Source organism: Carlito syrichta, unplaced genomic scaffold, assembly GCF_000164805.1.
Source record: "Carlito syrichta isolate Samal-C Ts95f unplaced genomic scaffold, Tarsius_syrichta-2.0.1 Scaffold303682, whole genome shotgun sequence".
NCBI classification, from domain to species: Eukaryota; Metazoa; Chordata; class Mammalia; order Primates; family Tarsiidae; genus Carlito; species Carlito syrichta.
Genome location: NW_007247778.1, coordinates 5723 through 23430, shown reverse-complemented (window position 1 = coordinate 23430; position 17708 = coordinate 5723). Strand labels below are relative to the sequence as shown.

Below are 17708 nucleotides of genomic sequence, written 5' to 3'. Positions count from 1 at the left end.
CCAGCTGATTTTTGATTTATGTAGAGGTGAGGTCTCGCTGCCCAGGCGGGTCTCGAACCTGCGGGCTCAGGCAATCCACTCACCTCAGCCTCCCAAAGGCATGGGATTACAGGCTGTGCTACCGAGCCCGGCTTGTAAAATTTTTATTATCCTTACTCTTGCATTTTTTTTGTTTTCTAACATGTTGGGAAAATATTGATACCTTTAATTATGCTGCTTTCAACAGTATGTGGTTTTTATTCTTCCCTTCTATCTTCATGAAAAGGCTCTTTGCTTTGTTGATTTCAAGATTAAAAACTTTTATTTTACTCTCTGTACTCCATAAATGTCTGTAAAATGAAAGAACAGTTTGAATCATGTTTTTACAAATGAACAATATAAAAAGTTAATGTGTTACTTTTCTGTGAAGCATCAAAAGAAATGATGTTCGTGATACAATATTTGGAAAGTCTGCCTAAGAATAAAAGAGAAAATTTAAATGTCCTGTGAGCCATTCATATAGAAATAACCACCATAAACTATTGCCTTTTTTTAAAGTTAATATTTCTGGTTGCAGATATTCATAATTGAGTTTTTAGCAAATGAGAAAAATAGCTTTACCTAGAAAATAAATGATAAAGTTTTAACGCATGCAATATAGAAAAGTAAATCAAACTCAGAAAATACAAGTAGACTTGAGATAAAGACTGGGAGTACCATTTCCGTGTGCTGCTTCTAAAGAAGTGACCAAACCAGTACTTGCAGGATAGAAAACTAGAAGTTTTAACTTTTGCCCTTTTGTTCATAGAAACTTTTAAAAAGTAGAATGGGTAGTTGACAAAATGAAGGGGGTAACTTCAAACCATCAACTGAAGTGAAATACAGCGCTCTGAATGTGGGTGGAGAAACCCTGTCAGATGGTTTTGGCTCGCCCCAGGATGAAGATTGTGACAGCACAGCACAAGGAAATGATCTTGATGTGATTCCATTTCGCTCTCTGAATGCAGCCAATTTAAACTGCTAGAATTTCTTGACATTCCTACTCTGGCATATCTGAGTCAGCATCTTGTTGCAGCAGCAGCTTAATTAAATTTGCCAGTTTGTGCCACAAGGACAGACATGTTCCCATATTCAGAGAGACAGCTGTGAAGCAGCATTGTTAAGAGTTGCAGACACAATACTGTTAGGTTTCAATAGCTCTCAAGACATTTTTTAGTGAGAAATCAATTTGCTGTAATACATTTCTCCCAAGATCAGCAGTTAATATTCATTTTGTTAACCTAAAATATGCTTATTTTTAAACAGTTCTTGGAGAAACTTTAGTAGCTAAGTATGTCTTCTTTTACCTATATTGTTTTTAGAACCAACCTAAGCATCCTAATTTTAATTTCTAAAATTGTTTTCTCATTCAAAAACCGTTCTGGATTAATTTTTTAGCCATTGTTTAGCTCTAAGAGAGTGATCTTGAATATTTGGCATTATTTTGGGGGCCTAAATCTTTTTCTAAAATACTATTGTATCTTTTGGAATCTTCACCATACTTATTCTGATATTATAAAGTTGATTTAAAACAAATCAGTAGTTTTGGATGGAGCTTAACTTACCCTTTGTCCAGGTACAAATCTAAATTAGTAATTCTCAGCCTTATCACCCTGAATCCCTCCCACTTTTTATGACAAATGTTTATAAGAAATAAGACAAGGGTACCTGCATAATGAGCATTTGTATACTTAACCCTGAATTGTACCCCGCATCTTTAAAATAAAAATCGTTTTAAAGATTTAAAGTTACATTAAAAAAGGAAAAGAAATAATATATCTCTTTTACTAGCCTGAAATAAAGTGAATAGATAATACTCTCCACAGATATAATTTTTAAAAATATTGTAATAGTACATATTAAGATATATATCTACATATATAAATATTAAATGAAAAATCATTTCTGTTTTAATATATATTTAAATATGTAAATGGTAGCTACCACTACACTAGATGACAAGATGAAGTCACGAAATAATGCCAATTAAGGTGAGTAAGACATATTTAATAGAAGTAAGATAAAGTATAGCATAAAAGAATCATAGGAAAAATAAAATAATAAAATATGCAGTTAGGATAAATGATAACAGACCAGACTTATTTGTCCATGACAAGAGAAACCTGAAAAGACTGTTAAAAGTTATGCCGCACCGTACCACACATTAAAGGCATTCAGTATTCCTACTGCTCAATGCCTTTAGTTCCCTCTCTGTGAGAAATCCAGAGGCATCTCCTGGCTTCCCGAAAACCCTAAGGAAAGTGACTCTGTTGTGAGTGAGGACCACATCTCTGGATAATTCCTCCCCACACCTTAGGCCCTCTCAGTCCCTGATCACGATGTCCTCAGGACTCTTTGTGGTCACCTGTTTGGTATGTTCAGTTGGAAACCCAAGTTTTCTGTAGTCCTGTTGTGTTGATGTGCAGGTCTGCTTTTCTTTCTTCATTTACTTGTCTAATCCACTTGACCATACAGCCCAGGGATGGTACTGTGCCCCATGTTGTGTCTCCAGTACCGCGTAGCCTGTACGTGGCGATGGGGAATGAACGACTCAGCGGACAACAGCCCTTCTCATTCGTTTCCCTTCTTCTGGGTTTTGTGATGTGATGTAGAGCCAAGTTACTGGGTGGAAATTAGAGTTGCTCAGGCCAATGAAATGTAGGACTTCTAAATTCTTTTTTTTTTTTTTTTTTTTGAGTTGGAGTCTCATTTCGTCACCCAGGGTGGGGTGCAGTGGCACACTCACGGCCACCCCAGCATCGACCTGTTGGGCTCTGGCGATCCTTCCGCCTCAGCCTTCCAAGTAGCCGGAACTACAGATGTGCGCTACCATGCCTGGCTATTTTTTATTTTATTGTAGAGATGAGGTCTCTCCAAGTTGCTGGGGCTGCTCAGGCAGTCCGCTCGCCTCGACCTCCCAAAATGCTGGGAATACAGACCACCAAGCCTGGCCACTAAATTCTCTTATTAAGAAGATAGGTTGCAATAACTGAATAGCAAGAAAAGAGACAGAAGAAGTGTGTATTCACACATCTCTCCTGGGATGGTGAGGTGACTTTCAAATCGGGGGTAGCGTTTGTCAGCCCAAATAACAAGCAGAGAGAGGCACTCTGAAAACAGAGGCTTGGGAGGACATACATGTCCTGGAAAACTGCCTTGCAGAGGGAATACACATACCCTGAAAAACTGTGCATATTTAGGATCGTAAAGGAGGACAAAGGTGTCTGAAGGAAAAAATTAGGGTCAGGTAATTGTTTTGAAATAGTTATACTTGACTACAAAGTATACTTGACTACAAGGGTGACACCAGTCTGAGGCCTGGCAGGCAGTCACTGGGCAGGTATTCTTGCAGGAGTATTTTGTCATCAGACATCCAGTAGTGAGAACCCTCTCTCTGGCCTTTCCCAGCTCTGTTTGTCAGAGGTTTTTTTTTTTTTTTTTTTATATAAGTGATCTCATTGTGATTCTAACAATTTTTGTTTGTTTTGATTTGGGAGTCTTATTCTGCCACCCACACTGGAGGGTAGTGGCAACAATTATGGCTCATTGCATTCTTGACCTTCTGGGCTTAGGTAATCCTTCTGCCTCAGCCTCCCAAGTAGCGGGGACTACAGGCACATACCACCACACCTCACTATTTTTTTTTATTTTTGTGGAGACAGGTTCTCATTATGTTGCCCATGTTGGTCTTGAATTACTGGGCTCAAGCAGTCTTCTCACCTTGGCCTCCCAAAATGCTGGAATTATAGACATGAGCCACCACGCCTCACCTCTAACAGCATTTTATAAACAAATGTGGTAATAGGTTCTCTAGCTACTCACTACTCTCTCTTCTGGCACAAATCATTATAGACATGTCAGAGTTTTTCTCTTATATCCGTAAAAAGCATAAAGACAGTTCCATAGACTCAGCCATTCACAAGCATGATAAAGGATTGTACAACTTTTCCAAAGCCACTACTTTTCCAAAATATGGTGCATAATGTTTTCTTTTTAATTCTTAAGATGAGCCATAGAAATCAGAACATTTAGAATCTCAGTGAATTTTTTAACTTCAAGTTTGTAACTCCATTATATCCTGTCCTTAGTGACATTTGTTTGTCATATTGATATATCTCACACTAGCAAGCCAGACATGATGGGTCACGCCTGTAATCCCAGCACTTTGGGAGGTGAAGGTGAGAAGATTGCCTGAGCCCAGGAGTTTGAGACTAGCCTGGGCTACTTGGTGAGACCTCATCTCTACAATAAATTAAAAAATTAAGCTGGGCATGGTGGCGCACACCACCTTCCTGGAAGGCTGAGGTGGAAGGATGACCTGAGCCCAGTAGGTCGAGGCTGCGGTGACCGTGAGCATGCCACTGCACTCCAGCCTGGGCAACAGAGTAAGACTCCAACTCAGAAAAAAAAAACTAAAAAAACTAAACTAAACTATCATTGTAATAAAATGTAAACACAAAGTATCTGCATATATAATTGGCAAGAATGATTTTTGCCTCTTCAATAATGGGAATAAACTTTTAAATTGAGTAACTGGTCCAATATGTATGCCTGTTCCTCTCCACCAGGTAATTGAAAGTAAGTTTGCAATGTGCTTCTACCCTGTAGAATACCTAATCTACACTAGATGACTAAATATTAAAATGCAGGTGGCAGAGTTAGAGGATAATCCAGAGTTTACTCTGTTAATCATGCCATATTCTCCTTGGTGATTGAGAATCATGAAGTTCCCTGATCGTAATCTTCATGTGAAAAGCACATATTTGTAAATTATATTTTTTTTTCCAGACATATAGGAGAAAATTTGAATGCCTCAGCAAGTTCTGTAGAAAATGAGTCGGCAGTTAGTTCAGCAACTCAAGCAAAGGAAAAAGTTAAAGCCACAATTGGAATGGTTCTTCTTCCGAAACCAAGAGTTCCTTATCCTCGTTTCTCTCGTTTCTCGCAGAGAGAGCAGAGGAGTTATGTGGACTTGTTGGTTAAATACGCAAGGATTCCTGCAAATTCCAAAGCTGTTGGAATAAAAAATGACTACTTGCAGTACTTGGTATGTATTGTCCTTCAGCCTCAGGAAACAACATTCAAAATTAGTCAGGAAATGTTTTTATTTTAAATTGGCATTTGTGTTTTTAGCGCAATCATACTTTTATAAATGGTAAATCTAAAGAGTTTAATTGACAGAGCATTGGTGCTTTAATTCAATTGTTGGTTCCACTGTAATAGTTCAGGCATTTTGCTCTACTCTGAGCATGTCTCACTCCATTTCATGTTAAGTACTAGCAACAGAACTAAGTAGCTTGTTGTACTAATTTTAACTTATGACTTATTATTTTAATTACGTTTTCAAGTTCTCAGTTAGATAAATGATACTGTGCTGAACATCTTTGTAGCAAAGTCCTTGTTCATATATATGATTATTTCCTTAAGATAAATTCTTAAAAATAAAATTGCCAGATCAAAGATTATGCATACTTTTAAAGCTTTAATCTGCAGTTACACATGGGTAGATTGTTCTGCAAGAAGTTTAAATCAATTTGTTTGTACCACTATTACATGAATTTTTTTTTTTTTTTTTTGAGTTGGAGTCTCACTCTGTTGCCCAGGCTGGAGTGCAATGGCACACTCACAGCCACTACAGCCTTGACCTCCTGGGCCCAGGTGATCCTTCTGCCTCAGCTTTCAAAGTAACTGGAACCACAGACATGTGCCACCATGTTCAGCTGATTTTTGATTTATTGTAGAGATGAGGACTCGCCATGTTGCTCAGGCTGTTCTGGAACCCCTGAGCTCAAAAGTGCTGGGATTACAGGTGTGAGCCACCATGCCCAGCTGAATTTTTTTTTTTTTTTTTTTTTTTAGTTAGATTCTCAAGCTGTCACCTAGGCTGTAGTGCAAATGGCACACTCATGGCCATCCCAGCCCCCACCTGCTGGGCTTTGGTGATCCTTCCACCTAAAGCTTCCAAGTAGCTGGAACTACCTGGCTAATTTTTTATTTATTGTAGAAATAAGGTCTTGACAAGTTGCCCAGCCTGTTCTCAAACACGCAGACTCGGGCAATCCACTTGCCTCTGCCTTCCAAAGTGCTGGGATTACAGGCTGAGCCACCAAGCCCAGCCTGAAATTTTTTCTTTTAAGAAAACTGTCTTCACTAATACTTAATTTGTCTCATTTTGATATGGGGGAAATGATCTCTTGGTTTATATTAATTTAATATATGTGGATTACTAATGAAAATAAGCATTTTCCATTTTATTTGTTCTTTTGTGCCTTGCCTATTCATTTTGTTTGCTCATTTTTCTGTTGGGTGTTTGTTCTGTTTTTTGTAATAGTGATAGCATTTTATAAAATAAGCTTCTTAATTCATAAGCATGTATTGTAGTATTAGTCATTTGCTTTTTTATTTTTATGGTGTTTTTAATAGCAGAAGTTTATCATTATTACATAATTTTTATTTACTCTTTTGTGGTTTCCTGTTTTAGATTTGATACTTTAATTATTCTTTAAATCCAAATTATTAGAGCAGTAATTGATAAGTGGTTGTTTTTTAGTGAAACTTTTTATTCCAAGACATGTCTGCTTTTTTAAAAACCAGGATATGAAAAAACATGTCAATGAAGAAGTTACCGAGTTCCTAAGGTTTTTACAGAATTCTTCAAAAAAATGTGCACAGGATTATAATATGCTTTCTGATGATGCCCGTCTCTTCACAGAGGTAAAAAAAAGAATCACATTTACGTAAACAGCTAAGTGATAGGCAGTTGCAGTATTCTGTGTGATGATCCTGCCAAAAGCATATGGAACTGTCAGTGTTTACGCTTTAGGGACCAGGTTATATATAGATAGGTATTTTGTTCATTATGCATGAAATTAGTAGAAATACTAACATTTCAAAATTTTTTGCTATAATATATTCATGTGTGTTTGTATTTTTTAATGATCCAAGAAACTATATTTTAGTTTCCATTTTACTCACAGAGATAGTTTGACCTGACCCACTGATTTCCCAGGTGAGAGAATAGTGTTTATGAGGTTGTCCTGGTCCTTAAAAATTGAGTGATACTTCAGAACTCAGTTACATGAACTTATATTCATTATCTTGATGGTAACCAGTCACAAATTATACATTTCAACTGAGAGTTCGTGTTTTGATACTTCTGTTACTCATGCAAATTGGATTAGCAAAGTCTGTAAATCACCTTACCTTGTGCCCTACCATCACTCAGTGAGCCTAGGAGAAATATAAAGTATACTACTTAAATAATAACTGTTTATATGGAAGTACATTTATAGTAGAGCTCATCTACAAATACCAATCTGACATTTTTTTAAGCTTTTGAAACTGGTCACTTTAAACAACAATATTTAGCACTGCTGAACTCTACACTTAAAAAGGATTAGGATGTTAAGTTTATTCTACCCCAATTTTTAAAAAAATACAAAATTAGTCACTGTAAATTGGGGAGCAGCAGAGGTATTAGGTGTTAAAACAAAACAAAAAAACTTGGTAAAGTAGAATTTTTTTGTTAATGTGAACCAGAAGAATGATTTTTCTAAATAAAAAGAGCAATTTGATTTTTTATTTTCGGTGAACCTAAATGTTATATACTCAAATGGACTGTCTGTGGAAAAGGAACTAAAGCTGTACTTATTTTAACAGTGTCTTTGAAAGCACCAGAATAATGTTTTTAAAGCATAAATTTAACCCTCTCATTTCACTGGCTTAATGGCTTCCCATCCCTCTTAGGAACTCTTTACAAAGTTCTACAATGCCTTCAGGTTCTCTCTCCACTCCCAATCCTCTATTTTCATCTGCAAGTTGCCCTCTCAGTTGTTCTAAATGTTTATGAACAAAGTGCATTATTTGGTAGCTATGTTAACTTTAAGGCTTGTTTTTTATCCATATTGGCATGGTAGCGCATTATATGTATATCACCACTCCAAAGATTCACTGATATCTTCCTAAGTTTTGTAAGTTTTGAGTGTTAGGTTGTGAAATGTAATGTACCTATTGAAAAGTATATAAAATATATATGCAGCTTAACAAATAATTATATAGTGAATACCTATGTAACCCTTATCCTAAGTCAAAAAATAAAGCATTAACAATAATCCAGAAGCCCCCTGTGTATCCCTCCTGGATAATAACATTCTCCCTCCTGGAGCAAATGATCACTGTTCCAACTTTGGTAGTGATAATGTCTATGTTTTTTCTTTTTCTTTTTTTTTTTTGCATCAGAATCTCACTCTGTCTCCCAGGCTGGAGTGCAGTGGATTGATTATGGCTCTCTACAGCCTCGACTTCCTGAGTTCAGGCAGCCTCCGCCTCCAGGGCAGCTGGGACTACAGGTGCACACTACCATGCCCGGCCAATTTTTAAGTTTTTTTGTAGAGACAGTGTTTCACCATGTTGCACAGACTGGTGTCGAACTTCTAGGCTCAAGTGATCCTCCTGCTTCGGCCTCCCAGAGTGCTGGAATTATAGAAGTGAGCCACCATAGCCACACCACTCACGCCCCCTACCCCCCTCTTTGTTGGTAGTTTTTCTACCTTTCTTTGCCTGATTTTGAATTATGTGAACAGAATCCTTTTTTGCCTTTCTTCTTTCACTCAGTATTGTATTTGTGAGATTCATATGTTATGTGTAGTTGTGGTTTATTCATTTTCATTTCTGTTCATTATTATTTGAATAAATTATAATTTAGCCTATTGATCAAAATTTGGGTTGTTTCCAGTTAGAAGCTATTCTAAGCAGTACTTTTTACTATTATGAATATTCTCATGCTTGTGTCCTGGTGCACATGTGCACACATTACGGTTGGATATTCAGATGTTTCTTGACTTTTTATTGGGTTACATCCCGACAAGCCTGTTTTAAATTGGTAGTTTAATACATTTAATATACCTGACCTACCAAGCATCATAGCGTAGCCTAGCCTGCCTTAAATATGCTCAGAACACTTTCATTCGCCTATAGTTGGGCAAAATCATCTAACACAAAGCCTATTTTATAATACAGTGTTGAATATTTTATAATTTGTTGAATACTGTACACTGTAACAAAATTGCAATCGTTTTGCACCAATATAAAGTTGAAAAATCTTAAGTCAAACCATCATATGACTAGAACCTAGAATTGGAATTGTTGGGCCATAGAGTATGCCTATCTTCAATTTGAGTAGATATGCAAACTTTTCCAAAGTGTTATAATTTTATTATTTTTAAATGGACAAAATTGCATGTATTTATCGTGAACAACATTTAAAAAAAATATGTGTACACTGTGAAATGGCTAAATTGAGCTAATTAACATATGCATTGCCTCACATACTTTTTTCCTATGGTAAGAATATTTAAAGTCTACTGTCTTAGCAGTTTCCAAGAACAGTACATTGTTATTAACGAGAGTCACCATGTTGTACAGTAGAGTTCTAGAACTTTCTGTCCTGCCTAGCTGAAAGTTTGTGTCCTTTGACAGCATCTCCCCAACCACCCTAGCTATTGATGCTCAGTGCCTAGATATATGCATTCACTGGGGTTTACAGAATTGCTGGTGTGCAGTCTTGCAGCACAGTCATGGCTCATTCGCAGCCTCAACTCCTGGACTCAAAGGATTTTCACACCTCAGCATCCCAGATAGCTGGGACTGTGGGAGTGCACCACCACACCCCGCTAATATTTTTATTTTTATTTTTGTAGAGGTGAGGTCTCCCTATGTTGCCTAGGGTGATCTCGGACTCCTGGGCTCAAGTGATCCTTCCCCCATTGGAAAAGTGCTGGGATTACAGGTGTGAGCCACCACTCCCAGCCTGTTTTTTTTTTTTTGTAAACATTGTTTTAGCCCTTAATGGTTCTTTACATTCCTTTGTAGATTTTAGGGTAAACATATCAATTTCTAAAGAAAGCTAGGTGAGCTTACTTTAAGTCCACAGACATTGTATTTTATAGGTAGCCCTTAAAACAGTGTTTGACTAGATTGCTTTTCTTTTAAAATGAAATCTGATAATCTCTTGTCTTTTCATTAAAAAGATCATTAATTTACATTCATTATGATAATTGTTGGATAACAGTGGATTTTTTTTTGTGCTTTCTGTTTGTCTTTTTCTGTACATCTTTCTTTTTACTTCTTTTGAGGGGATTGACTTTTTTTCTCCTTCCTGTTCCCTTCTTTAATCATTTGGAACTTATACATGATTTTTCTGTTTTCTTAGTGGTTACTCTTGAATTTTTATAATGAATACTTTTAGTATCTTAACTCTTCTCCCAAACAGTGCAGAAATCATAGCACATTTTGTCTTTCATCACATTCCTCCTGACTTGTATGCTATTTTTTTAATGCTCTTTTTAAAACCTGCCTGCATTATATTTTTATTTTTGGTGTTTTGTAGTTTTATTACAGTATACTTTTTTTTTTTAATCCCACTGGTCCATTTTTTTCCTTGTGTTTGTGTGTTCATGTCTCTTGTCGGAGCTGGAAAATTCTCAGCCATTTTCAGTTACTGCTTCTCCTTCATTTTCTTCTCTGATTTCCCAATTTTTTTTTAGGTCTGATCTTAATCTGTCCTCTGTTTCTCTTTTTCTTGTAAAATTGTGGCTAAAGCATGCATTACATAAACTGGCATTTTAATCTTTGAAGTGTACAGTTCAGTGGCATTAAATACATTTACAGTGTTCAACCATCACCACCATCCATCTTCAGAACTTTTCATCTTCCCAAACTGAAACTCAGTCCTCATCAGACAGTAACTCCCAGTTCCCTCTTTCCTGCAGTGCTTGGCAGCCATGACTCTACTTTCTGTCTCTGTGAATTTGACGACTTTAGGCACCACATACAAGTGGAGACATGCAGTGTTGTGTGTCTCTGTGACTGGCTTATTTCACTTAGCATGGTGTCCTCCAGGCTCATCTATGTGGTAGCATGTGTCAGAATGTTCTTCCTTTTTCCGTCGTGTGTGTGTGTGTGTGTGTGTGTACATACACCACACTTTATCTGTTCATCCATTGATGGACACTTGGGTGGCTTGCCCTTTCTGGCTGTTGTAGCTAACACTGCTGTGATCAGGAGTACATTCATCTGTTCAAATCCCTGCTTTTCAAGACTGAGATGTAGAAGACTCGTGTAATTCAAATGATGAATTTCTTAGTATTTTCGTCTCTCCAAGCTGTTTTCAAAGTATTAGTGACTTATCAGAAAATGTAATCAGTGAGAAAATAACATTCACAGCTTTACCCAAGAAGAATATGTGCCACTTGTGATAATATGTAAGTAACTCAGATGCATAACCATTGGAGGGCTGGAGTAGGAAGGGGTTTATAATTAAAGTACATACACACATTATCTTCTAAGATATATATTTTTTCTTCTGTCAATGAGCCCTAATGTTTTAGAATATATTTTTGGCACCACCTGATCTTATAACTCATTGACGCATTTGCCCTCAAGCCACCTCTTCTTTCATTTGTTTACTTACTGCTCACTGCTCCTGTTTGTACTCTGTGTGTTTGAGGTGTATTTATTGATTGATGTTTCTTGTAGATTCTTACTGCTTTTCACCAAGCCAAGCAATGTATAAAAATTGTTAGTTATAATTCATCTAGGGTCTCGTTTTATTTGAACAGGAGGGTCCTTCACAATATCTACTTTACCATACTACCTGAAATAGTGTGACTATTAGTTTTTAAGCTTCAGTACGTATTTGATACCATATTTTTTCTTTCAGACCCAAAATAAAATTTAGGGAACAAGTCATTTTGCCTTTCTTTGTAATGATAGGCCTGTATGTGTGTACATGAATGTGCCTTTGGTGCATTTAACTCTCAAGATATTTTGAGTATAAATAGCATGCAGTGAGTGGGTAATGGAGAATAACCTGAATCTCTTAATCTCCTTCGTTCACTGTTACCTGTTTGTTGTTGTTGTTGTTTTTGAGTTGGAGTCTCACTCTGTTGCCCATGCTGGAGTGCTGTGGCATACTCATGGCCACTGCAGTCTCGACCTGCTAGGCTCAGGCAATCCTTCCACCTCAGCCTTCCACATAGCCGGACCTATAGGCGCGTGCTACCATACCCAGCTAATATGTTTTTATTTATTGTAGAGATGAGTTCTCGTCAAGTTACCTGGGCTGGTCTTGAACCCATGGGCTCAGGTAATCCACTCATCTCAGCCTCCCAAGGTGCTGGGATTACGAGCTGAGCCACCAAGCCCGGCCTGTTTTTCAAAGAAAAATAAACTATTAGTTTAAAACATTTTTTATTACATAAAACAAATAGTGATCATTTAGTTGCTTGAATACCTACCAGTTGTAAAATATTTCTGATAATTATATAATATATCAGTACAGGTACAAAACTCTCTTAAATTTTTCTTTGATTCTTTCTTGTCATAATTACTGAATTAAATGAAATTCAGTTAAAAAACACTGTAACATCCAGCGTAGTTTTACCAAGAATGATGTGCCAATAACACCTAACCAGAACAGTTTCTATGTCATATCGTTCTTATGGATTGCTTTCCTTTGCATGTTCAGAATCTTTTAATGACTACCATAAGAAGGGAATGCTATAGCTGAAAGTTAGCTAATGTAATAAATAAAGGAGCAAAGTTATTATGCAGATATGGGCTTGCATTTGACTAAGGTTTTTAAAAACAACTTGTCCATGTTCGCACACATTTACCCTAGTTGCTGATGGTATCGTGAATATCAATCAAGATCAGCATTGAAAAGCATGTATTGAGGGAGAAAATGTGGAAGCAGGGAATGAGGATTGGAAAAGGGGAGGAAGGGTTTTGAAACTATAGATGAAAAGATACTAAAGTAAAGCTATTGATGTGTAACTTGGTGCATTTTACAAATGTCTGAGGGAGATGGTTTATAAATTTAGTATAAAGATATTCTTTTTGCTGAAAGCTTTTGTGACCTAAAATATATTCTAAAACACTCAGTTAAGGTTCATTGACAGAAGAAGAAAAATTATGTATCTTAGAAGATAATATGTGTGTGTACTTTAATTATAAACCTCTCCCTACTCCAGCCCCCAAATGGCTTTGCATCTCTGAGTTATTTATATATTATCATAAGTGGCACATACTCTTCTTGGGTAAAGCTGTGAATGTTATTTTCTTACTGATTATGTTTCCTGATAATTCTTTAATATTTTGAAAACAGTTTGGAGAGAAGAAAATTCATCATTTGAATTAGAACATTTTTTTCATTTCTTTTTTAGATTATAGATTAGGATGACCTGTAAGATGACTACTTTATTAATTCTTTGTGCTTGGGAAATTTTTTAGAGTGTACTACTTATTTATTTCTAATAGTTCAATTTAATTGCCTTTGTTGTAGTAAAGTGTGCTGAAATTTTTATGTAACTTTCTTTGATCATCTCATAAATAGCATAGAAGATTGCCTGAGCCCACGGGTTCGAGACCCGCCTGGGCAACTTGGTGAGACCTCATCTCTACAATAAATCAAAAATTAACCGGGCATGGTAGCGTGCACCTGTAGTTCCAGCTACTTAGAAGGCTGAGGCGGAAGGATCGCCGGAGCCCAGCAGGTCGAGGCTGCAGTGGCTGGGGGCGGCCACTGCACTCCAGTCTGGGCGACAGAGTGAGACTCCAACTCAAAATAAATAATTAAATAAATAAATAAATAAATAGCATAGAAAGTATTATGTCTTCTCTATTTAATTTTAAATTTTAATGAGATTGCTAATTTTAGCATTATTAAATATTAGTATGTTAAGGAAGTAGATTAAAAGAAATTGTCGTAAAAATAAATAAGGGATATACAGCATATGTATTGTGAGATGCTTGATTAATGAAATGAGGCTGTTTTTTCCCATGAATGGTTACATAGTCATATGTAACTAAAATTTTTTTTTGCAGTATTAGAGAGGTACAATACAAATGAATTTTTCTTAATTTTTATTTTCTAGCAAATTTTAAGAGCTTGCATTGAACAAGTGAAAAAGTATCCAGAATTTTACACTCTCCATGAAGTCACCAGCTTAATGGGCTTCTTCCCATTCAGAATAGAGATGGGATTAAAGTTAGAAAAGACTCTTCTTGCATTGGTAAGTTTTATCATATGGAAGTATAAGCTTTTTTGATCTGAAACATCATCTATAAATCATGTAGGCATTATTTTGTATTTAAATTTTAACTAATAATGCGATAATTTTTAAAATATGTTATACAAATATGTCTCTTTTTTTTTGAGTCAGGGTATCATTCTGTCGCCCAGACTGGAGTGCAGTGGTCACTCCCGGCCACCGCAGCCTCAACCTGCTGTGCTCCGGTGATCTTTCCGCCTCAGCCTTCCAAGTAGCCGGAATTACAGGCATGCACTACCATGCCCAGCTGATTTTTTTATTTTTTATTGTAGAGATGAGGTCTCGCTGCCCAGGCGGGTCTCGAACCCGCGGGCTCAGGCAGTCCACTCACCTCAGCCTCCCAGAGGTGCAGGATTACAGGCTGAGCCACCGAGCCCAGCTTCTTTTTTTTTATATAGATATAAATACTTGATGTTTTTTTTATTTGTTTGTTTGAGTTGGAGATCTCACTCTGTAGCCCAGGCTCAAGTGCACTGGCATGATCACGGTTTACCACAGTCTCAAATGTCTGAGCACAGTTCTCCTACAGGCATGTACCAACCACACTAGCTAATTTTTTTTTTTCCTTGTGGAGATCTTACTATGTTGATCTTACTATGTTGATCTTACTGGTCTTGAACTCCTGAGCTCAAGCAATCTTCATATCTCAGCCTCCCAAAGTGCTGGGATCATAGGTATGAGCCACCGTGCCCAGCCAAGTACTTAATGTTTTAAAAAATGCCAGTATTAACTTTGTTTCTTGATTTTCTTCCCATTTTTATTAATGGACCTGAATACAAGTAGAAAGCCATTTTTCTTTTATAGGATTTTATTCACAAACATTGGAAATAAATGTATTGAGGATATTTTAGAGTTTCTACCCTGCCTTGTTATGGTTTGTACTTAATACAAGGAGAAGATAGAATATAAAGGGGCAGAGAAAATTCTTTGAAATTCATCTCTTGGACTAAAAAAAAAAAAAAAATTGATGGTGGTTGTCAAGTACAAACATGAATGTCTTGGCTTAAAGAGGTTCTAAATTTGATGTTTGCATTTATTAGAATGATAAATTTCAAGTTAAATGTTTGATATGATGAAAGATACTTTCAGAAAAAAATTACATGAGGGTTTTTGCAATAGAATGTTTTTTTTTCTTATTTAGGGTAGTGTGAAATATGTGAAAACAGTATTTCCTTCAATGCCCGCAAAATTGCAGCTCTCAAAAGATAACACATCTACCATGGAAACACCAGAACAAATAGCTGAAGCTATGCATTATGTAAGTACCAAGGTGACTCTGGATTTTCTGAAATAATCTTTTATATTTCACAGAATACATCTAAACTGGTTGTTCTAAAGTTCCCTCCTGACTTTCTCTGTTCTTTTCACAGTTTTGGCAAAGAAATTTTCAATAAGTATAACCAAGTAACAAGTTATATTTGTTTTTCAGGATATCAGTAAAGATCCAAATGCAGAGAAGCTTGTTTCAAGATATCACCCTCAGATAGCTCTAACTAGTCAGTCACTATTTACCTTATTAAATAATCACGGACCCAGCTACAAGGAACAGTGGGAAATTCCAGTGTGTATTCACCTAATACCTGTTGCAGGTTCGTGATTTGTTGTGTCAAATAATGGTCTAAAAAAAGAGGGGTTGGAACATTTCCATTTCAGCTACATAAACAAGCATAGGTAGTCAGTTGTCAAACAAAAACCAAAGTCTTAATTTAAGGGGGTGTGAATTGGCAATGCATTCAGTAGAATGTCTTCATATGTAAAGCCTCTGTAGTGCTGACACTCCTGAATGGATTATTAGCTCTAGAGTAGTTGTAGTCATGTTAGGGCGTGAGCGCTAGACGAGAAATTACGATGCAGAGTGGGCAGAAGTACACGAGGCGGTCAGATTCTTGTCTTTCACTGAAATAGAAGGACTGTGGCAATTGTTAAGCAGCCTCAAATGGGTGAATTCCCAGGACTTAATTTGTTTGTCTGTTACTGGAATTCAGAATTATTGTAAGTCTATATATAAGCAGTGAGATAGTCTCTGTTTTGACAATAAGATTAATAATTATACAGTAGTTCTTCTGTATAAAGAATTACTTCCCCTGCTGTTTCTGTTCGTATTTAATTTCTTTTTCATAGCTTCCAGAATTAATATGATTATATGTCACAACATAAATACAGTAAATGAGAGACTATGTCTAAGAAGCAAAACCTCAGAGTAAAGTGTAATATATTCTCTGTGGTAAAAATTGTATCACTTTAGCCAGGCTCGGTGGCTCAGCCTATAATCCCGCGCGTTTGGGAGGCTGAGGTGAGTGGATTGCCTGAGCCTGCGGGTTCGAGACCCGCCTGGGCAGCGAGACCTCATCTCTACAATAAATCAAAAAATCAGCCGGGCATGGTAGCGCATGCCTGTAATTCCGGCTACTTGGAAGGCTGAGGTGGAAGGATCGCCGGAGCCCAGCAGGTGAAGGGTGCGGTGGCCGGGAGCCGCCACTGCACTCTAGTCTGGGTGACAGAGTGAGACTCCAACTCAAAAAAAAAAAAATTGTATCACTTTTTACAAGTTCCTGTAAGAACTGAGTAACGATAGCAGTAAGAATATAGCAATAAAGACCAGAAAATCTTTTTTAAACATTGTTAGAAAAAGAATGTATTCTTCCCTCCAGTTGAATTCTCTTGCCCTTAGATCTCTACGGGACTTTAATATCTTCTAGTCCACGAGTGGCAAATACGTGGGATATGTGCTGCCACTCACTTATCCTGTGTCTCTTTGTTTAGTGATCCTCTGTCAGATATACTATTTTCTTAAACAATAACAACTGTTAAATACTAATCACTCCTTTTCTTTGGTTTCTGTTTTAAGGTTCAAAACCAGTTAAAGTAATATATATTAATTCTCCACTTCCCCGAAAGAAAATGACAATGAGAGAGAGAAATCAAATCTTTCATGACGTCCCATTAAAGTTCATGATGTCCAAAAACACATCTGTTCCAGTCTCTGCAGTATTTATGGACAAACCTGAAGAGTCTACATCTGAAATGGATGTATGTAATACTTTTTTTAGGAAAATGTACTTCTTTATCTTTTGAAACATAAAATTTCATTGCAAGTCTCTAAACCTAATAGTTAGAAATACAAGCTTTAGGGTAACCCCCTTGGGTCCCCTTCCACTGTGTAAGTTTTTCGGTCCTCTCAATAAATCCTGCTTTTTCACTAAAAAAAGAAAAAAGAAATACAGGCTTTTGATTCAAACTTAACATAGAATCTCAAGTTTAGCTAGACTTTAGGCAACTAATTTAATCTTAAACCTCAGTTTTCTTTTTATTCATATAAGAAAGATAGTAATACCTACTTGAAGGTTATTGAGAGGGTTAAGTTTGGTATTGCATATAAGATGCTGAGCACAGTTTTTAGTTAAGTAGGTACTAAAAACTTAGTGAATGATGATGGTGTTAATACGAGATTTTGTTTTTAATTTGTCTCATTCATATTCAAGAGTTAAGTGTGACAAAGAGCAGATGAGTTTAAGTTGATTGGTCCAGAAAGTATTTGTCCAGATTGTTCATCCTTGTCAGTATACTTAGTAACTCTGT

General features: G+C 36.6%; 1 protein-coding gene across 1 annotated transcript in view; it reads left to right on the top strand.

Annotated features, from left to right (window-relative positions):
- The window catches only part of LOC103261426 (little elongation complex subunit 2-like), a 27106-nt gene extending 9902 nt beyond the window's left edge, over positions 1-17204 (top strand). Inside the window, exons 3-8 of the mRNA XM_008059061.2 lie at positions 4807-5065; positions 6613-6732; positions 13953-14090; positions 15271-15387; positions 15559-15718; positions 16978-17204. Of these exons, the coding sequence (XP_008057252.2) occupies positions 4807-5065; positions 6613-6732; positions 13953-14090; positions 15271-15387; positions 15559-15718; positions 16978-17204 (1021 nt within the window). The remainder of the gene's footprint in view (positions 1-4806; positions 5066-6612; positions 6733-13952; positions 14091-15270; positions 15388-15558; positions 15719-16977) is intronic.
- The last annotated feature ends 504 nt before the right edge of the window (positions 17205-17708 follow it).